Source organism: Stegostoma tigrinum, chromosome 6 (assembly GCF_030684315.1).
Source record: "Stegostoma tigrinum isolate sSteTig4 chromosome 6, sSteTig4.hap1, whole genome shotgun sequence".
In the NCBI taxonomy this organism is placed as follows: Eukaryota; Metazoa; Chordata; class Chondrichthyes; order Orectolobiformes; family Stegostomatidae; genus Stegostoma; species Stegostoma tigrinum.
The window spans coordinates 544,738-567,863 of record NC_081359.1 but is presented as its reverse complement, the minus strand read 5'-3'; the positions used below and the strand labels follow the sequence as shown (position 1 = coordinate 567,863).

The window sequence follows — 23,126 nt, the reverse complement described above, 5'->3', positions numbered from 1 at the left end:
CTGTCTGTTATCCAATCGTCTCCCTGTGTTAAAATCACTCACAATATATGAATCCCTATGTGTAAATGCACCTTATCACATGCATTTAGAAATCCAAATAAGTACATCTCCTGATTCCCCTTTATTGACCTTGATAGTTATGTTCTCAAAATCTCTAATCAGTCTAAACTGGATTTTCCCTTTTGTAAACCCATGTTCAAATTGCTGATTTCTTAGTCACCTGTTAAGACTTCCTAGAGAATAGATTCTAGCATGTTGGCAATGTTAAATGTCAGGCTAACCAGTCTACTCTGCACTCCCTCAGTCCCTTTCTTTTGTGGCAGGATGTTGCCTGGTATGGAGGGAAGGTCTTACGAGGAAAGGCTGAGGGACTTTAGGCTGTTTTCATTAGAGAGAAGAAGGTTGAGAGGTGACTTAATTGAAACATATAAAATAATCAGAGGGTTAGATAGGGTAGATAGGGAGAGCCTTTTTCCTAGGATGGTGACGGTGAGCACAAGGGGGCATAGCTTTAAATTGAGGGGTGAAAGATATAGGACAGATGTCAGAGGTAGTTTCTTTACTCAGAGTAGTAAGGGAATGGAACGCTTTGCCTGCAACGGTAGTAGATTCACCAACTTTAGCTACATTTAAGTCGTCATTGGACAAGCATATGGACGTACATGGAATAGTGTAGGTTAGATGGGCTTGAGATTGGTATGACAGGTCGGCACAACATCGAGGGCCGAAGAGCCTGTACTGTGCTGTAATGTTCTATGTTCTATGTTCTAGTTACGTTTTCAAATCTATAAATTGTTGGGATTTCTAAAATCTTGAACTTTTTGAAAAATCATATGCAGCACATTTACTATATCTATAGCTATCAGTTTAGCTACTTCTTATAGATTCCTACAGCAGAATTTTCCCTCTCGAGGTGGAGATAAGAATTAATTGGAGAACTGGATTTCAAATAAAGAACTGGAAATCTGAAACAAAAATTGGAATTGCTGGAGAAACTCAGCAGGTTTGGCAGCATCTATGGGAAGAAAGCAAAGTTAACATTTTGAATTTAGTTCAGTTCTGAAGGGTCACTGGACCCAAAATGTTTACGCTGCTTTCTCACCACAGATCTGTCAGACCTGCTGAGTTTCTCCAGCAATTTCTACTGTTGTTTGCAATTGCACTCTGGATGAGAAGGTTTATGCATAGCCTTTTCAACCCATAATCAATCAAGACCCTTAAATGGTTATTTACTGGCCATTTAAAGGCCTCAATCTTGAACCCTAACTACATGCCTCCCTGGCAAGAAACAAATGTGGCTGGTTTCTGAACTGGGTGAGTTGTCTGTTAGTTTTGGGACCTTCATTTTCCCCTATCTGAGTTGGTGGGGGGACAGTCGGAGGCATCGCTGTGGAGAAAAGAGGGAGGTGTCCGTCTTTTAACCTTTCTGTCTCCATAACCCCCATTTCCCCAACTTTGTAGCAACCCGGAAATACGCAAAGCAGAACAGGAGCACTTATGTGGAGTCTTCAAAGGGAATGGATACCCGCAAAACACAATCTTCAGTTACGTCCAAGACAGAGAACAACAGGAAGACATAACACAAACAGGCTCACTAATCACCCTAACATATATCAAGGATGTTTCAGAGATGACCACAAGACTACTCAGACCACTGCTTATCAGGGTAGCCCACAAAGCAACAACCACCCTGTGACAGCTACTGACAAATGTAAAGGATCCCATACCCAAAACCAACAAAACCAGTGTAATATACAAAATACCATACAAGGACTGTAAGAAACACTACACAGGCCAAGCCAGCAGAAAACTGACAATACAGATACACAAACTGCAACTAGCCACCAAGAGACACGACCAATTCTCACATGTCTCACGACACATGGACAACAAGGAACACAAATTCAACTGGGGTAACACATCCATGATCGCACATGCCAGACAGAGACATGCCAGGGAATTCCAAGAGGCCTAGTATTCCAACGGAACTCCAGCAACAAACACATTGGTCTGTACCCAGGGTCTAATTCAATGAGAAACAAAACCGGAAGTAATTTTAATCATCCCAGCAAACCGAGGCATATAAATAATAAGTGGAACAGAACGACAATGCTTCTCCGGAGGTGCACTGATGATATTCCCTAGCAGGGTGAAGAAGCATTTGCAACCAAACCCAATGATTCAGTGAGCATATCCACAAATTCATTCACAACCCAAGCTACAAGTCTTCTCGAAATCTTTAAACGCTTTATTTTACTGAATTTGCCTTTGCCACAGGTGTGTTTATTAGATGTTGCTATATGAGAACAGTTGCTGTTTAGTTATTCAATAATCTATTGTTCTGTTAAGTTTTCTTATAGAGTTAAGTTTGCCCAATGCTTCTTTCATTTGTTGTATTTTGATGATAGCTTATGAATAAGGCATGTTTTGCTTTAGGCCTGATAATTTAACTAATCAAATTGCATCCAGAATGCAACCGCTGGCACTTGCCTTTAATACAAGAAAGTTAGGGTCTAGACTATCTCCTTGAGGGGGTTGGTATGATTCATAATAAATTGGGGGCTCTTATCAGGATCAAAATTTCTAATTTCAAATTGAATTTAGGATTAGTGGACTCAAAGGTTTTGAGTGGTGAGTGGCATCTTTCTCTTAATTTCAAATGTTGTAGTTGGTTGGCTTAAACACAGTTTGCCTTGTCTAATAATAACTGTTTCAGTCACTGAACTGAACAAGAGACAACTTGTGAGAAATTACAGACCATATAGCTTAACATCTGTTGTTGGCAAAATGTCAGAACCAATGATCAAGGAAGCAATATCAGAACATTTGGTAAGTCAAAGCTCTATCCATCAGAGCCAATATGGTCTTAAGAAGGGCAAGTCTTGTTTGACTAATTTGCTAGAGCTCTTCAAAGTTTAACGAACAAAGTAGATATTGGGATGCTGTAAATGTAATATATCTGGACCTCCAGAAGATGTTTGATAAAGTGCTACACAAAAGGTTAATTCACAAGTTTGGAACATATGGGACTAGGGGTCATTTATCAGCTTTGATAGATTACTGGCTGATGGACAGAGAGTCAGGATAAATGAGTTTTATTTTCCTTGGATGGCAAGCAGTAATAGGTGGGGTGCCATGGGGTTCAGTCCTTGGACCCAGCTCTTTACAATCTACATTAACGGCTTGGACCCAGCTATTCACAATCTACATTACTGACTTGAATGCAGCTATTTATAACCTACCTTCATGACTTGGATACAGATATAGAAGGCTCTATAGGCAAATTTGCACATGACACAAAACTAAGCAGAATGTTAAATTGCAATGAGGAAACAAGAACCTTACAAATGAACATATAAAGGTTAGGAGAGTGGTTCAAAATGCGGCAGCTGGCTCAGTGTGAGGTCATGTATTTTGGTCAGAAAATATGGGAAGGTGAACTACTATCTAATTGGGGAGAGACTTCGGGGTGCTCCAGTGCTGAGGGATCTGAGTGTACTCATTCATGAGTCACAGAAAACGAACATGCAGAAGTGAATGGAATGTTGGCTTTTATAGCTAAAGGAATAAGATATAAAAGTCAGGTCGAATTGTTGCAACTATACATGCCATTGACGAGTCTGCATCTGGAGTATGATTTAGTTTTGGTCCCCTTATTTGAGGAAGGATGTGATGGCGTTGGAGGCAGTTCAGAGGAGGTTTACTAGATTGATCCCAGAGATGGGGAGGGGCTGTTGTATGAAGAGAGATTGAACAGTTTAGGCCTGTACACTCTGGAATTTAGAAGAATGAGAGAGGTATTCAAGATGATAAAAGGTACAGATAAAATAGATGTGGAGTAGATGCTCCGTCTTATGGGGCATTCAAGGACGTGGGATCATAGCCTTAGGATAAGGGCTAGCAAATTTAAAACAGAGTTGAGGAGAAACTACTTCTCCCAAAGGGTTGTGAATCTGTGGAATTCACTACCCTATAGTGCAGTGGATGCTGAGGCAGTGAGTAAATTAAGGAGGAGTTAGACAGATTTTTAATTGGCAATGGATTGTAGGGTTATAGGGAGAAGGCATGTAAATGGGTGTGAGGAGCATGTTGGCCATGGTCGAATAGCAGAGCAGACTTTGATGCGCTGAGTGGCTTAATTCTGCCCCTGTGTCATATAAACTTATGAATTCAAAAATTTGTACTTTTGCTCATGTTGATAACGTGTTAGTATTGCTATCACTGTTAGGTGAACTTTTAAAGGCAAGATTTAGTGGGCCAAACAAATTGAAAGTAAATTGAGTGAGGTGAATTATTTGATAAGAATGCCAGATAGAAAGAAATCTCACAGATTGTGTCATGTGAATATGCTTAAAAGGCATTTTGATTGTGAAGGAAAGCGAAAAGAGAATGGTTATAGCACAGAGTGAAGAGCCAATTTCTGAATTAGATACTACTTAAACTGGAAAATGAGGAAGTTCTCAAAAATTGGGACGAATTGTTGGGTTAACTTTCAGAGGAAAATCAAAATGACCTGGAGGAATTATTACAATCACATGGAGAGATACATGGGGAAAATCTGGGAAGTACTAATCTGATTATGTATAATGTAGCTATATGAAATGCTATTCCAATGAAGCAATACCCTTATAGACTTAACACTCTAAAGTTGGCATGGATTCAAAAAGAGATTGAAAACATGCTCAAAGGCAATATAATGGAAGTGAGTTGCAGTGACTGGAGCTCACCAATAGTAAATTGTGCCAAAATTAGATGGTAACCAATGATTATATTTGGACTAACACAAACAAACTGCAGTTACAAAATCTGATTCATATCCTATTTCACATTTGGATGACATATTGGGAAGTTGGGACAAGCAACTTGTATTTCAAAGTTGACTTACTCAAAGGATGCCGTCAGGTAACTTTATCCAAAAGAACAAGGGAAATTTCAGTTTTCATGATACCACATGAAATGTACCAGTTTAAAGTTATGCCATTTGGAATGAAACATGTGCTAGCATCATTATAAAGACTAACCAATAAGGTCAATTGTGTGCTGTACATTGATGATCTGGTCATTTTTAGTCACACATTGAAGGAACATTTGGAACATCTATCAGAACTTTTTGATTGATTTTGGGAGGCGGCTTGGTGATAAACCTGGCCAGGATTGAGTTTGCAAAAGCCCAAATCACATCCCTAGGCCATGTTATTGGACATGGATAAATGGCCCTATGGAATGTGAAAACAAAGGTTATTGGGAGTTTCCCCTACCATTGAAGAAGCAGGAAGAGCAACAATTCATGAGACCAAGCATTTTTTAATCAAATGTTTGTACCAAACTTTAGCAGTGTGGTTGCTCCACTGACCGACCTGTTGAAAAAGTGTAAAAAATTCCAGTGGTTGGAGGAATTTCACAAAGCATTTGACAGGCTGAAAACTGTGTTAACCACTGCCCAAGTGTTAGCCACACCTAATGACACAAAGTCATTCAAGGTGCCTATCAATGCTGTGAGTATCAGTGCTGCACTCTTAAAAGAAGATGATGAGAAGATAGAAAGACATAATGGGTGTTTTTGCAGAGAATTGAATAATCATCAATATCCCACAATTGAGAAGGAGACCTTGAATTTTGTGTTGGCATTGCAGCATTTCAACATTTATATTGTCGATATGTCTCTGAGACCATTGTTTATTCTCATTATAATCCCCAAAAACAATTTGGAAAATTTAAGCATAAAAATACCAGACTGTTTAGACGGTGCTTACGACTGCAGCCATTTAATTTCAAACTTGTACAGACAGCAGGATGAGAGAACATAAGTGCTGACACATTGTCGTGACATTGACAAAAGAAGACAGAGATGTTCAGTCTCAGGACAAAAATGGATCAAAATGGGCTGTAGTAACAAATGTTTGCATGCTTGGAATCAATGTATTGTATATGTATTGTAGTGTAACATTAGCACATGGCAGATGTTTCTTAAAAGTGAAGTCATCTTTATGTGTTCACGATCATTTTTAAGGGAAGAGATGTGATGATGCTGTGACTTTAAGAGGTTTTTTAATCCTGGTTTTTTTTTAAACAAAGAAAAGTTTGAGACAGAAATGACAAGCTGTCTGCTCAAGCTAATACAGGAAACATCTTCTAAGGTGTCGGGTTTTTTTCTGAAGTTAGAATAGAAGCAGCCTGAATGGGTGTGGTCAAGCTGTCACAGAGCCAGGATTTTTAGTTTTATCTTTCAGCAGTTGCTGGAGTCTTGAAGCTGGAAGCTCTTACTGCTAAAGGCTGGGGTTCTTTTCCTGCTGCTAGAGTTACATGTGAGGTAATCTATTTTACTGAAATTACCTTTTCCAAGGTTGTGTTTTGAGATGTTACTATATGGGAAGAGTTGCTGTTTCATCATTAATTATTCTATTATTCTGTTGAGTTTTCCAATGGAGTTATGTTAATCCAATACTTCTTTCTTTTGTTTTTTAACCATAGTTTATGAATGAAGTGTATTTTGCTTCAAGCCTAACAGTTTGGCCAATCAAATTGCATCTGGAACACAATGTCTGGCACTTGTCTTTACAATAAGAAAATGTTAGGGTCTAGGCTATCTCCTTGACATGCTTTGAGGGAGTTTGGTCTGGTTCATAATAAACACACTTAACAACTTCCTCCCCATTCAAGATTTTAACACTACAGCAGACCCAGTCTATATTTGGAAAGTTAACTTCCAAGACTTTTACAAAACATATTATTCTTACAATTATCTGCAACCTTCCTACATATTTGCTCCTCAATTTCCTGCTAAATATTGAGGGGCCTGTATTACAATTCCATCAAAGTGATCACCCCTTCTTATTCCTCAGTTCTTGTATAATCCTTGAGAAGTATTCTCTCTAAGTACTGCTACGATATTCTTCCGCATCAAAAATTCCCCTACCCTTGCTCTCTTGCCTCCCATTCTATCCTTCGTGTAATATCTATATTCTGGAGCATTGAGCTGTCAGTCCTGTCCCTACCTCAGCAATGCTTCTGTTATAACTATGATATCCCAGTCCCATGTTCCCAACCATGCCCAAAATTCATCTCCTGTACCTATCAGGCCTCTTGCATTGAAATAAATGCAGTTTAATTCATCTGTCTTCCCTCATTCCCTGCTGTGCTCTTGCCTGCCTTGCCTATTTAACTTGTTTTTTTTAACTTCTGTACTAGCCTCAATCTTTACTTCTGTCACACAACTGTTTGGGTGCCACCATCCCCTCCCTCCACACCCCCTGCATATCAGCTTAAACCCTGTTGAGTAGCTCCACCAAATCTGCCCTCCAGGATACTGGCCCCCCTCTAGTTCAGATCACGCCATCCCTCTTATATGAGTTGCTTAGCCCCAGAAGAGATTCCAATTATCTAAAAATCTGAATCTTCCCTCTGCACCAACTCCTCAGCCATGCATTCATCTGCCCTATCAGCCTATTCTTACTTGCACTAGCATATAGCATCAGGAGTAATCCAGAGACTAGTTCCCATAAGGCCCCTTTTTGTTTTAAACCCCCTGCCTAACTCCCTAAATTCACTCTGCAGGACTTCAGCCTGTTTCCTACCAATGTCATAGGTACACACGTGTGCAACAACCTCTGGCTGTGCACCCCTTTGAGAATTGGCTTCAACTGCTGTGAGATATCCATGACGCTGACACCGGGGAGGGGCAACACACCATCCTGGAATCTCTCACTTGTGGCCACAGAAATGCCTGTCTGTGTCCCTGACTAGAGACCCCTCTATCACAATTGCTTGCTTGATCTTTGCCATGAGCTGACGTTTCAGGCCTAGACTCTTCATCCTCTCAGGAACACAAAAGCTGACGTTTCGGGCCTAGGATGAAGCGCTCCTGAGATGCTGCTTGGCCTGCTGTGTTCATCCAGCTTCACACTTTATTATCTTCGATTCTCCAGCATCAGCAGTACTCATTATCTCTGATCTTTGCCATGCCCTGCTTTATAGCAGAGCCAGCCATGGTGCCACAGACCTGGCAGCTGCTGCAAAATTCCCCATCGAGGCTGTCCTCCACAATACCATCCAAAATGATATATGTTTGAGGTTGATGACATTTCATCAATGCTCAGAATTTTCATCTTTACTTGATGCAGCGGCTTGTCCAGAAAAGATGACTTTCACTCTTTCAACTATTTTCTTCCAGTCTGCTGTGTTAATATTCTTCACTGGAGAATGATACCTATTTAAATAAAGCTTCATGTTCGAGCAACAGGAACTCTAAAGCCACCACCCAGATTGGCTCTGATAGTGTCTGTCTGCAGCATGTTCTTTACTCAGTAAAGTCACAGGTTTGAGTCTTTCAAAATTGATGTCACTGGATAGTTGATGTAGGGCATCTCCATTGCATTCTGCACAATGCAAGGTCAATTCGTATCTGAGAAGCAGACATATCATAAACACCCTTAGCAGAACATCTAGCAGGCTGCAGTTATTCCCATTTTGCTCCATATAATCTTTTAGTATTCAATAGTTGCATTGATTTTGGTTAAGTGAGAAGTAGAACGTTTACAAGTATTCTGTGTGGATATTCTATACATTGATTACATTCCAATAACATCTCAATGTACATCTAAAGTCTTCAAGTTTTGGTTCTCATTTCTCTGTGTCTTTATGTTGAAAGAATATAAATTTAATGTTGGGCAAAAAAACATTCCAAGGATGTAGACACAAATATACTGCCAGATGAAACAAAGTTGTTTTTTTTTTAATTTGACTGTCTCCTGTGACGTGGGCATTGATGGCTAAGCCAGTATATATTGCTCATCCCTAGTTTACCGTGCAATTGCAGCACTGAGCCATTGTCTTGATTGTTTGCAGTCCCTGGATCAAGATACAACCTCTGTTCTATTACAAGAAATGGTTTTGACACCATTGGAACTGGAGCTCTATGCATCCCAGCACACTATGATTAGAGGATAGGATTTACTTTTCTGTTAGATAATTAATTCTGGGAAATATCTGGAGCTGGGAATGTTGTGTAATTTTTGTGCTTGCAATTTACTTTGATGATTATCATTTTCAGGCAGCGAATGCAGAAGTCTGCAATGTATGATCTGTGTATAGCAATGCGACAAATCTCACAAGAATTCATTCATCTTCAAGTGACCCAAGAGGAATTTTTGTGCATGAAAACCTTAATACTCCTTAATACAAGTAAGTGAGAGTAGAATTTTCTACAATGAAACCAACCGGCATCCTTTTGCTGAAAGAATTATTTTCTAATTTGATCCTTAGAAGTTGACTAATACTCTGTTTCACTGTTTATTTGTCAGTGTAGACTCAGATTTAAAATGAGGCCATTGTCAACCACTTTCAAAATTTTTAAGTTCTCTGAATGGCCTGGAGTATAATTACCCTGGCCACTATGATCATGGCAAATGCAACAACAGCAATTACAGACAACATGTGCTCGTTCTGTGGGTGAATCGCAGAGTTGATTTGAAAGCACACTTGATGGAAGATATGTTCTCAGTTGAGATTGTTGCCTATTTAAGGAAATTCTCTGAAATGAATCCTTAGAGGAGAAATCAGTGGCTGAATCTGATTTCTATGGCCCCCTGGTTCTGGTTCTAAACTGAGCCAATAACATCTCTGAGCTCAAACTATATTCAACCCTAGATTATTGCCTGTTGCAAATATCTAATCTGCAGTTCTAGTTGAGAGGTAACAGAGACCTTTTAATCCAGGAAGAAATAGACAGCTTTGGGTTAAATAGAATGTTAAACGTGTAAAATTGAATTCCGGTCCCAATACACTTACCTTACGTTCATGGAATTAGGATAAGGGACAGACAGCAATTTATGTACCTGGCTCATATTTAACAATGAATTTAAATTTAACTCCCCTGACCCCTATCTCCCAACACTTGTATCCAAAATTCTTCATCCATTCCCCAGTCCTGCATGATCTTGGCCAGCACCCTTACTCTCCCTTGCCACAGCCTCGTTCTCAATACTTACTTCCCCAACCACCAACTACCCAGATTCTCAGATAGGCTCGTTATAGCCAGGAGACAGGGAGAAAAGATTGTGATTGGCGGTTCCAGATCCATGAGATGGGACACGTGGGACACCTGATCTTCCTAAGTGGACTTCCTTGCTCCCTTCCTGCTTCTGATATAACATCCAACAGTAGGAATTGAGTACCGGTCATAAGATATCATATATCCACCATGTGTTTCTGTGTCCCACAGAGAATTTTGGGGAACTGTCCTTCCTGGAAGGTAACCGAGGCTTGGACTTTACTTTTATTCAGGGCTGAGTTAGAAAGATTTTTGACAGTTAAGGGAGTCCAGGGTTATTGGTGTGTGAGAGAATGTAAGTGAAATAACTGCAAACAGAGGCCGTGTCACATCACGCTTTATTTACCCATGCTCGATACACTGGCTGTGATGAGCCAGCTTGGAGTTAGTGATCAACTGAGCAAATTTTCATCTCCTGGTGATGTTATCAGCCGGAGCTTTTCCATTTGGCCCAAGTTAACAATCCCAATCAAGGATCTTATAGTTAAAGAAGTCCACCTGGTCACAATTACTACAGTGGCAAAAGTGCAATTGAGACTAGAACCAGATCAATGATGAACGTACTGAATGATGAAGCTGGTCAAATGCCGTATTTCTGCTCTTATGCCCCTTGTTCCCGCATACCTCAACTAGAATGTTTTTTATATTATAGGCTGCTGCTTATGGATTGACTCTGAATTCACATGATCTAAATTCTTCTACAGTCATTCTTAAAAGTGCATAACAAGTCTCTGAGGAAATGTAACAATCACTTTAAACACTTATATTATGAGTAGTTAATTAGATTTATTTAACTTGCTGAAAAATCTACCTTAAAATAACAGCTGTAACATACGTTGCACTTTCACTTCTGAAAGATATTGCAAAATACATGATTGAAAATGGACATGTGAAAGGAAAGAGGATGAAATGGATTAAGAAAAAGATCCAATAAGGCAGTTGTTTAAATCATTTCAGTTGTAGCTTTGAAGGTAATGTGGGTGGAGACGAAGTAAAGAGATGTGGCTAATGAGGGATCAACAGTTTTTAAAAAGTGAAGGGTGCAAACAGGGATGTGATGCTATAAGTGGTCACTGAGCATTGTAGACAAAATCTGTGGATCATTTAATGATAGCAATAATAATTTTGAAGTTGACTTATGGGAGCACCTGGGATCAATAGAGCTTAATGAGGTCTTGAGCTAGCAGATGCGAGAGTAGTCCCATGCTGGATAAGTAAATTCATGTAGCTTGGAGTGCCAAGGGCAGGGAGCAGTGAATTTGTAAAGACACCCTGTTAGGAGGTGAAAGCTAAATAATGTTACTTTCAAATTGATCAATTCTACATATACCATTACATTCAAAACAACCAGTTGTATTTTTTTAAGCTTACATACTGTCTTCTAAATTGGACATTTATCATTTTAACAGTTGTGTAGCAATATCTGCATGAATCAACAAGGAACAATATTGAAATATTTCTGGATTTATCTGTGTCAATCAATCACTACCTAAATAACGTAACTTTGAAACAACTTCAGACTGTCATTTTTATAAAACTGAAATTGTGAGATGGCACTGCTATTCAGTTATAGAATGCCTCAGTTTAGGCAAAATTGTATTTCTTTTGTCTATCAACATGCCATTTTTTTATTATTTGGAAATAGCAACTGTTCATCTCTGCTTAAACAATAACATTCATAAAATGAATACTTTTTCATATATTTACAAAATCAGTTCACAAAATATGCAACATAATAATTATGAATCATAAATGTCACTTCTAACATCCCCTTTGTGTTGGTAATTCTGTATTTATAAATAATGATCACATGAATTCTTTTGAATGCCTGTTGGAATTTCATATTATATAGGTTGCTTTACCTAAAATTGGGATTACACTTACAAAATTAAAATTGACTTGAAACAGTTTAGTTAATTTTACAATAAAGTCTAAGCAAATAAATGTGGACTTGCTAATTGAAGAGTTTGTTCATGAAAAATAGCCAGATTTTAAACAATTCCTTTGCAAAACTGAAAAAAAGGGGAATAGATTATAAATAGCCCAGAAACAGGCTGCTTATAATCCTATCAGAGATAGTAGGAACTGCAGATGCTGGACAATCCGAGACAACAAGGTGTAGAGCTGGAGGAACACAGCAGGCCAAGCAGCATCATAGGAGCAGGAGGGCTGACGTTTCAGGCCTAGACCCTTCATCAGAAATGGAGGAGGCGAAGGGTGTTCTGAGATAAATAGGGAGAGAGGGGGAGGCGGATAGAAGATGGATAGAGGAGAAGATAGGTGGAGAGGAGACAGGCGAGTCAAAGAGGCAGGTGTAAAGGTGAGTGTAGGTGGGGAGGTAGGGAGGGGATAGGTCAGTCCAGGGGGGACGGACAGGTCAAGGAGGCAGGATGAGGTTAGTAGGTAGGAAATGGAGGTGCGGCCTGAGGTGGGAGGAGGGGATAGGTGAGAGGAAGAACAGTTTAGGGAGGCAGGGACAAGCTGGACTGGTTTTGGGGTGCGATGGGGGAGGGGAGATTTTGAAGCTTGTGAAATCCATATTGATGCCATTGGGCTGCAGGTTTCCCAAGCGGAATATGAGTTGCTGTTCCTGTGACCTTCGGACAGCATCATTGTGGCACTGCAGGAGGCCCAGGATGGACATGTCGTCTAAAGAATGGGAGGGGGAGTTGAAATGGTTTGCGACTGGGAGGTGCAGTTGTTTATTGCAAACCGAGCGGAGGTGTTCTGCAACGTGGTCCCCAATCGTCTACTTGGTTTCCCCAATGTACAGGGAGCCACACTGCGTACAGCGGATACAGTATACCACATTGGCAGATGTGCAGGTGAACATCTGCTTGATTTGGAAAGTTTTCTGAGGGCCTGGGATGGAGGTGAAGGAGGAGGTATAGCGCTTCCTGTGGTTGCAGGGAAAAGTGGAGGGCAGTGTGGAGTGAACAAGGGAGTCACAGAGAGAGTGGTCCCTCTGGACAGCAGACAAGAGTGGGGAGGGAAAAATGTCTTTGGTGGTGGGGTTGGATTGCAGATTGTGGAAGTATCGGAGGATGATGTGTTGGATCCGGAGGTTGGTGGGATGGTACGTGAGGACGAGGGTGATTTTTTTGTTGGTTGTTATGTGGGGACAGGGTGTGAGGGATGAGTTGCGGGAAATGCTGGAGATGCGGTTGAGGGCATTCTCGACCACTGCAGGGGGAAAGTTGCGGTCCTTGAAAACCGAGGAGATCTGAGATGTTCAGGAGTAGAATGCCTCATCCTGGGAGAAGATGCAGTGGAGGCGAAAGAATTGGGAATAGGGGATGGAGTTTTTGCAGGAAGGTTGGTGGGTGGAGGTGTATTCTAGGTAATTGTGGGAGCCGGTGGGCTTGAAATGGATATCGGTTTCCAGGTGGTTGCCCGAGATGAAGACAGAGAGGTCCAGGAAGGTGACAGAGGTGTTAGAGATTGCCCAGGTGAACTTAAGATTGGGGTGGAAGGTGTTGGCGAAGTGGATGAACTGTTCGAGCTCCTCTTGGGAGCAAGAGGCGGCGCCCTTACAGTCATCAATGTAACAGAGGAAGAGATGGGGTTTGGGGCCAGTGCAGGTACGGAAGAGGGACTGTTCCACGTAACCTACAAAGAAGCAGGCATAGCTTAGCCCTATGCAGGTACCCATGGCCACCCCCTTTGTCTGCAGGAAGTGGGAGGAATTGAAACAGAAGTTGTTTAGGGCAAGGACGGGTTTGGCTAAGCGGATGAGGATGTCTGTGGAGAGGGGCTGTTTGGGCCTGCGGTACAGGAAGAAGAGGAGGGCCTTTCAGCCATCTGCATGGGAAATGCAGGTGTATAGGGACTGGATGTCCGTAGTGTGCAATGTGTTCCAGAATAATCCAATACTTTACAACACCTAGCATTCCTTACACAATTTACACAACTCCTATTTGTATAGTCCCTGTGAAGACCATCTTATTATGAAATTTTCCCTGAAAGTGAATCAATGCTCTCTGCTTCAGCTGCTGGATGCAGCAGTCAGTTACAAATTTTTGCCAGTTTCTGCGTAAATAAATTCCTAACTTCTTACTTGATCTCTTTCTGGTTTTATATTTCTTCACCCCATATGATGGAAGGAATAAACTCATCCACAGGTAAACAGTTTCTCAACATCAACCTATTGAACTTCTTTAGAGCTCTGAAGGCCTTTATCAAATCTCTCCTTGGTGTTTTGTTTCCCAAAGGAAGTACTCCCAACCTGCTCAGTCATTCTGGATAGATATTTCTCCTCAATGCTAGTAAGACGCTTGCAACCTTTCTTCAATTAACATTGTCTCTAGTGTTTCCATGTTTATGGTATGGAGTGAATTGTTAGTGTGGAGACTGTAAGTGCTCGCAGTGCCCAGTCTAACCAGTGTTTCATATAAATCTAACGTTGTCTCTCTGTCTTTGTATCCTATTCTCGTATAAACAAGGCTGAGTAAGTCCAGTTGTTATGACCACACAGGAGGAATGAATCAGTTTCCACCGTTTTAACCCCCCTTAGTTATCTCCGACAATGATTTTAAGTTAGCATGTAAATATACTGTATTTTGGTTAAACATAGTTCTAATTAAAATTAAGGAGCCAAGGTGTTCATGAGAAAGAGAAAGAGGTTTGTTTTTTACTTACTGTCATAAAGTTGTATAGAATACTCATGAATTGGAATGCAGGAAGCTAGAATTAGTTTGTTAAAATGATGGTGTTGGGGGGGGGCAGTGGGAAGAGTGTGTGATTCCTTTAAGAGGTAAAGTGCTTTTCTAAGCTTGAAGATTTACAGAGAAAAAATGTGTCTCTGTAAGCAGTGGAAGAGGTACAGGCAGTTTACAGACCGTTCTGAAGTTGAACATTTATCAGTTGTTTGTGTGAGTGGAAACCACAGGCTTGTTTTGATGTTTTGGCAACTAGCTTGAAGATTAGCCAATGAATTTAAACAAGCATTTAGCAACTGAAAGTGAATTGAATTTAAATCTGATGGTTTTGACAACCTCATACCAACCCTATTGTAAGAAAATTGATATGTCATCCAAGCTATATAAGAAGACGGTTTTTGAAAATTGCATGTGAGCAAAACACCATCTGAGAAATAAATATGTAGCTCTCACAAAAATCTCTAAACTCTTGGAGAAGGCACCATCTATCTATAAAAGGTACCACAACACTTTGAGCTAAAATTCCTGATAGAAGAATCATTGGAAGAAAGGCATTTGTGACTGGAGAGAAAGCAGAGAAGACAGAACATTCCAGAAGATGTACCCTGTGAGCAAACTGAGATTCTAAGTTTAATTTAGTTTTCTTATTACTTGGGTTTATTTAAATAGGACGTATGTTTATTGGAACAGCATACCGGTGGAATTTTGTCCACTTTTGGAATAGTCAGCAGTTAGGGGGAGGAATTGTTTAGTTTATTAGTAGTTCTGTTAATTTGTTCACTGTTAGTGTTTAAATAAACAGGTTGTTACCTGTTGTTTATAGAGTGAGCAAAAGGATTTAATTTAATTTAACCTGTCCTTTTTAACAGATTGGGAGGTGAAAAGGAGGGTATACCATTTTTCCCATTTCCTTTAGCAGATTATTAGGTGAGGTAAGCTTCTCTGGACATTCCAGTTTTAACTGTTAGAAGGGGATTTCTGCTCCCACCGTAACACTTATTACTCACAAGAAAAGTAATAGCATGTGACATCAAATACACAGCAACAGGTTTAACATTTCAAAAAGGAGAGTTTCTGGAACAATAGAAAGATAAAGACTGTGCAATTTTAAATGTTCATCGAGTTATTGTTATTTTTGAACCCTGATAGATGTGTTAGATTTGGCTGTATGCCTCGAGCTTAAAGTGACCCAGCAGAAACAGGCAAGTCTTAGGAACCTCTGAACTCCACAGTAAAATTTTGATGGAGGAAATTAATTATGAAATAGCCCAAGATCAGTCACGATAATGTGGCTGAAGAATGGAGGAGGCAATGCCGTGGGAGCATTTGTGGAGTGAGAAACAGAGTTAACATTTTGTGTCTGGTATGACACTTCATCATGCCGAAAGGTGTTGGAAAATAGGTTCTCCTTTGTACTTTTGACAGAGGGAGAGGAAGAGGGCAGATAATATGGAAGCCCAACGCAAAAGATAAAGGGATTGTTTAATAGTGGAGGGAAAAAGATATAAAAAAGGTGTAAATTAAGATGTTACAGGACAGGAATTGTTCCTTTCAACTAAGCGCAACTTGAAATATTAACTATGTTTCTCTCTTCACAGATGTTGTCACCTGCTGAGTTTCTCTTGCATTTTCTGTGTTTGTTTCAGTTTAGTACAATATTTTGCCTACATTTGACTATTTAACTGAAGTGTTTTATCCTTATTAATAGCAAAGCCGGCAGGGTCATTGAGTTCCCAGCAAATTCCAAGTTGATTTGTCATTATACTGGCTTTTGATGGAAGAAACAGGAAGAGAGAGAGAGAGTGAGTCAGCCAGACCTTGCAATTATTAATTTATCTTTTTCTCTCTGTCTGCCGTTACGCCAAGCAGCTGCTGAAATTGAATGTAAACATATAAGAACCAGAAGCAGGAGAAGGGAATTCACCCCCGCAAGCCTGCTCTGCCATTTGATAGGACCCTGGCTGATCTCATCTCAGCATCAACTCCACTTTCCTGCCCATTCTCCATAATCCTTCAACACATTACTGATTAAAATTCTGATTGTCTCCTCCTTTAAATTTACTCAGTGTCCCAGCATCCACCACACTGTGAAGTGATGAATTCCTACCGCTTATGGGAAGTAATTTCTCCTCGTGTCTGTTTTACGTCTGCCAGCCCTTTCCTGAAAACTGTGACTTCTCATTCTAGATTGCCACACATGAGGAAATATCCTCTCTAAGCCTACTTTGTTGATCTCCGTTAACACCTTGCAGACATCAATTAGATCTTTTCTCATTCTTCTAATCTCTAGAAAATATCAGCCTAAAATGTTCAAACTCCGTTCATAAAACAAATCCCCACATCTCTAGAATCAGTTTATTGAACCCCTCCTGAACTGCCTTCTATACAGCTACATCGCTCCTTAACTATTTAGTGAGATGAGCTTTCAATGATATATTAACTGAATTTTACATTCATTTGCTGAAGGTGTGTGCTAGCCAGGGAACAACTGACCAGAACTAGTTGTACAGGATGTTGGTGCAATATCTTCTGGAGTACAGTGTCCAGTTCTGGCCACCCTGTTATCGGAAGGATATTATTAGACCAGAGAGGGTTCAGAGGAGATTTACCAGGACATTGCCAGGAATTAAGCGTTTGAGTGATAAGAGGAGACTGAGGCCTCTTTCACTCGAGCATAGAAGGTTGAGAGGTAACATTGTTAGAAGTTTAAAATGACAGAGGGTTTAGATAAGGTGGGGTTTTTTTCCTTCGGGTGGGGGATTTCAAGACTCTGGAGCATATTTTTAAGGTGAAAGGAGAAAGATTTAAAATGGACATGAGGGACAACTTTTTTGCATAGAGAGAAGCTTATGTGTGGAATGAACTTCCAGAGGAAGTGATAGATGCGGATATAGTTAGTGTTTTAAAGACATTTAGATAATGACATGAATAAGAAATTTTTAGAGAGATATAGGTCAAGATCAGGCAGTTGGGTCTATTATAGTTTGGGATTATGTTTAGCATGGACTGGTTGGACCGAAGGGTCTGTCTCCACGCTATATGACTCTGTGTAGGTAGAGACCCTGCTACCTGACAGACTCTCCTCCCTAACTCTGCCTTCCCAACTTCTCCCATCTCTTCCCAACTCCAACTCCCCTGACTTCCTGCATCCATCTCTCCCTATTTTTCCCAAATCCTATAACTCCTTCAGTGTCCCCTTTCAGACTCCTGCTCCTCCCCTGACCCCCATACCCTCCTCCCTTCTGAGTCCCATTCGCAGTTGCTGCCCAACTCCAATGGCCTCAACATTGGCAGCCTCTGGCTGGTAAACTCATTAAGAATCATAAGTAGCCACTTAAGGACCAATTAAAGTTTGGACTTCTACCCCTTGGCCCCAATCAAGATTTGTTAAACTTACAACTGTCAGGTTTCATGTTGCATGTCAGTTCCATTTCTGTCAGCATGGGGACTCGTATGCCTCATCTCACCCAGTACCTCACTGAGTCTTAAATGAACCAGGTAAGCATTAGATTTTGCACATTCTAATCCACTTTGCTGTGTGCTTCAGCATTATAAGGAGCAGGCAGAAGTTTAATCTCTTACCGTACAGGCCAAAAATCATCTGGAAATGGTAGAGAATCGGTGCAACCATGCCTTTTCTATTTTTCAATGCAATTCTGCCATTCTTTCAGCAGATTCTTAGATGGAGTCTAACAGAAGCTCCAAACATTCTTACTTCTATTACCGCAGATGTATTTTGGATTGTAGAACAGCCCTAAATTTATTAATAGATATTTTACAGGAATTATCTTTATTTAATGGGTAATATTGCAGGGAGAGATTGCAAAGGGGTTGGAATTACTTGAAATAAAGTTGGATAGACAGATGCTGATTTTGGAGATTTTGGGTTCTGATGGGATTGAAAAAAATATCATCCTCCTCTGATTTTTGAATGCTCTTATTAAAGGAACTAGAATTATTAGGAATCATTATAAGAACTTCTGCCTTGCAGCACCTTCTACTCACCCCTGGCTGTATTTTGTGTGCAGAAACAAAGAAATAAAGATGCTGGAAATCTGAAACAAAAACAGAAATTGCTAAAGAAACACAGTAGGTCTGGCAACAACTTGAAGAGAAAGCAGAGTTAACATTTTGAGTTCAATCTGCCGTAAAGAAAGGTCACTAAACCTAAAACATTAACTCTCTTTTCTCACCACAGATGCTGGTGGACCTGCTGAGTTTCTCCAGCAATTTCTGCTTTTGCTTCTGATTTCCAACATCCACAGTTCATTTGGATTTTTGCATAATCTAAAATGTCTTGGATGGGTATGTAAATAGGAAGAGTTTAGAGGGTGATGGGCCAAATGCTGGCAAATAGGACTCAATTACTTTAGGACATCTGGTTATCATGGGCGGGTTAGACCAGAGGGCCTGTTTCCATGCTGTATTACTCTATGATTCTATGACTCTACATCCCCTGCTGCTAAGGCCTCTTTCTCAATTATGGTTAGGCTTTTCACAGTTTCTGTCAGAAATCTTGCAGCATAATTCACTGAGAGATAGTAAGAACTGCAGATGCTGGAGTCAGAGCCAGCACAGTGTGGAGCTGGAGGAGCACAGCAGGCCAGGCAGCATCAGAGGAACAGGAAAGGTGATGTTTCAGATTGGGACCCATTAGAAAATTCACTGATCTTCTTTTATGATCTACCTGGACTTGGACTTGTAGCAATACTGCATCTAATGCCGTGGATGATGCATCTATTGTTACTGTTGTTGGAAATTGTGGGTTGTAATATGCTAATGATGCTGAAGAAATTGAATGAATTCTTTTAACTTTTTCAAACAATTCTGATGATTTAACATTTCAGCACCAGTGTTGGCTTTGACTCAGCACCTGTCTTAATGATTTGTTGACAAGTTAGGAATGAATGATTCCTGGAAACTTTTGCTACTCTGGGGTTTTCTGTCTTTGAAGTTTATGTTGTTTCTTTTAGAAAAATATTCTTCAGGAAATTCTCTAATCGTCTTTTCTTTTTGAGGATTATTAACCATTATGGATTGCACTATGACCCCAGATCTTGAGAATTGATATTATAGATTCATACTTGTATCAGGCCTGCCTCTGACAATATTTTTAGAATATCTCTAACTCCATGATAGTGTACCTTCTCTGTTGAACCAGGTTTGAGATATCTCCCATGTGGCATTTTGTTCCTTCACTTCCTTGGAGTCTTTTGTAATAGTAACCTAGAATATTTCAGGTGCTGACACTATTCTAAATGCAAGTTATTACACCAATATTGGCCAGAGGTATTTTAAAATAATTAACAACTTTTATTCCTAGCCCAATAATTCTTGCCAGAACTTAGTGGTTGCATCTAACTTAGTGACCAGCATGCTTTTCACCAATTCCACTAAGGGGCCAGCATGTGGCTCAGTGGTTAGCACTACTGCCTCACAGTACAAGGGACACAGGTTTGATTCCACCCTCAGGTGACTGTCTGTGTAGAGTTTGCATATTCTCCCCATGTCGGAATCCATTTCCTTCACCAGTCTAAAGATGTGCACATTAGGGAGATTGTCCATGATAAATTGCCTATAGTGTGCAGAGATGTGCAGGTTACGTGAGTTGGCCATGGGAAATGCAGGAGTAGGATTGGGGTGAGTCTGGGTGAGATGCTCTTTGCAGGGCCAGTGTGGATTTGATGGGCCATAGGGCCTGTTTCTGCACTGTAGGGATTCAATGATCATCAACTAATGACATTGGATGAATGTTCTTGTACAATCTTGTTATTGTTGTATCAGGTCTCTGCAGGTTCTGATGTTCTCATTTGGTTTATGAATAGTGGCCACACTTCAGCACCATTTCTAAGGCACTCTGTTTAATGAAATTAACTGCTGTTACTGCATCCTTTCAATTTCTGCCTTCCCTTTATGTATTGGAGGCTATACCTTTCTTGGATTAAATACACAAACTGGAGTTCATTTGGCTGCTGTGTTCTTCAATACCTATTTTTCAGCTTATGCAGACATGTAAATAACTTGGGAAAATTCTTCTCTACATCCTATATTGCTATCTCCCTTTGCAAGTTTATTTACTTTCATCATCAGTATTATTCTAGAGCATGCTGACCTCTTGATTGTACAAGATATTAAATGGTTCTGTTATTTCCCTGATTTTATATTTTAGTCTTGCCACTATCTGATCTTTAGCTTTCCAACTATTTCCCCCTTGGTCTTGCATTTTGATTGAAGAATGGTTTAATATGATGTGTTTTAACAATTTTATGTTCAGACAACAAACTTAACTCTGTGCTGGTATCTAGTTAAAACGCAGTAGAATGCCTCCAAAGATAGTAAATGCTGGTTAGTAAATTTCTGCCTGGGTCTTGACATCTCGTCAGATGTTTAAATTCTCAAACTTCTTGGGTTTGATTCTGTTTTAAAATCTGATGCCATTTATTTTCATTACTTGCACATTTAGAATTTAAAACGGTGACTTTTGTTGCAGCAATGATATTCCAATCCCCCTGCAGGAAGTCATCAATGATATGCCTTGATCTAGCCACATGTAAAACATTTGATAATGACTGCCTGTGTGTTTTTAGTACTGTCTCTGGGCATTTGCTTAGGTGCACCTTTGTTTTCAGGTCTACATATTGGACTGACACACTTGGCTTCTTCAATGGAGCTCAGTCTCACCTTAAAAACTATTTACTAGTTTGTTACCAGATTGTGGACAGTTTCATAGACATTACCCATCTTAACAAGTGTCAGGTCCTCTTTAGAGTATAAACTAAATCTGACAGCGGAGTGTCCCATCCATCACACTGGCCATGAAGTTGTATATTAGTTCATCCCTTAAATCTTCTTCACAAGCACAGTTTGCCAGCTAATCTATCCAGGTCATTGGCTTCAACTGCACAAAACAACTTAATATCTGACTGGAGACAATGGGAACTGCAGATGCTGGAGAACCCAAGATAACAAAGCGTGAAACTGGATGAACACAGCAGGCCAAGCAGCATCTCAGGAGCACAAAAGCTGATGTTTCGGGCCTAGACCCTTCATCAGAGAGGGGGATGAGGAGGGGGTTCTGGAATAAATAGGGAGAGAGGGGGAGGCGGACCGAAGATGGAGAGAAAAGCAGATAGGTGGAGAGGAGAGTGTAGGTGGGGAGGTAGGGAGGGGATAGGTCAGTCCAGGGAGGACGGACAGGTCAAGGAGGCAGGATGAGGTTAGTAGGTAGGAAATAGAAGTCAGGCCTGGGGTGGGAGGAGGGGATAGGTGAGAGGAAGAACAGTTTAGGGAGGCGGGGACAAGCTGGGCTGGTTTTGGGATGCAGTGGGGGAAGGGGAGATTTCGAAGCTTGTGAAGTCCACATTGATACCATTGGGATGCAGGGTTCCCAAGCGGAATATGAGTTGCTGTTCCTGCAACCTTCGGGTGGCATCATTGTGGCACTGCAGGAGGCGCATGTTGGACATGTCGTCCAAGGAATGAGAGGGGGAGTTAAAATGGTTCGCGACTGGGAGGTGCAGTTGTTTATTGCGAAACGAGCAGGGATGTTCTGCAAAGCGATCCCCAAACCTCCGTTTGGTTTCCCCAATGTAGAGGAAGCCACACGGGTACAGTGGATACAATATACCACATTGGCAGATGTGCAGGCGAACATCCTCTTAGTATGGAAAGTCATCTTGGGGCCTGGGATGAGGGTGAGGGAGGAGGTGTGGGGGCAAGTGTAGCACTTCCTGCAGTTGCAGGGGAAGGTGCCGGGTGTGGTGGGGTTGGAGGGCAGTGTGGAGCGAACAAGGGAGTCACGGAGAGAGTGGTCTCTCCAGAACGCAGACAAGGGTGGGGATGGAAAAATGTCTTTAGTGGTGGGGTCGGATTGTAGATGGCGGAAGTGTCGGAGGATGATGCGTAGCATCCGGAGGTTGTGGGGTAGTGTGTGAGAACGAGGGGGATCCTCTTTGGGCGGTTGTGGCGGGGGCGGGGTGTGAGGGATGTGTTGCGGGAAATGCGGGAGACGCGGTCAAGGGCGTTCTCGATCACTGCGGGGAGGAAGTTGCGGTCCTTGAAGAACTTGGACATCTGGGATGTGCGGGAGTGGAATGCCTCATCGTGGGAGCAGATGCAGTGGAGGTGAAGGAATTGGGAATAGGGGATGGAATTTTTGCAGGAGGGTGGGAGGAGGTGTGTTCTCGGTAGCTGTGGGAGTTGGTCGGCTTGAAATGGACACCAACCTCTGGATCCAACGCATCATCCTCCAACACTTTCACCATCTACAATCCGACCCCATCACTCAAGACATTTTTCCATCCCCACCCTTGTCTGCCTTCTGGACAGACCACTTTCTCCGTGACTCTCTTGTCCGCTCCACACTCCCCTCCAACCCCACCACACCCAGCAGTTTCCCCTGCAACCGCAGGAAGTGCTTC

At 41.1% G+C, this 23,126-nt stretch overlaps 1 protein-coding gene across 1 annotated transcript in view; it reads left to right on the top strand.

The window, feature by feature from the left end:
* LOC125453666 (progesterone receptor-like) overlaps window positions 1-23,126 on the top strand; it is a 272,041-nt gene that overhangs the window by 238,130 nt on the left and 10,785 nt on the right. The window contains exon 7 of the mRNA XM_048533513.2: window positions 9,050-9,180. Coding sequence (XP_048389470.2) covers window positions 9,050-9,180 — 131 coding nt within the window. The remainder of the gene's footprint in view (window positions 1-9,049; window positions 9,181-23,126) is intronic.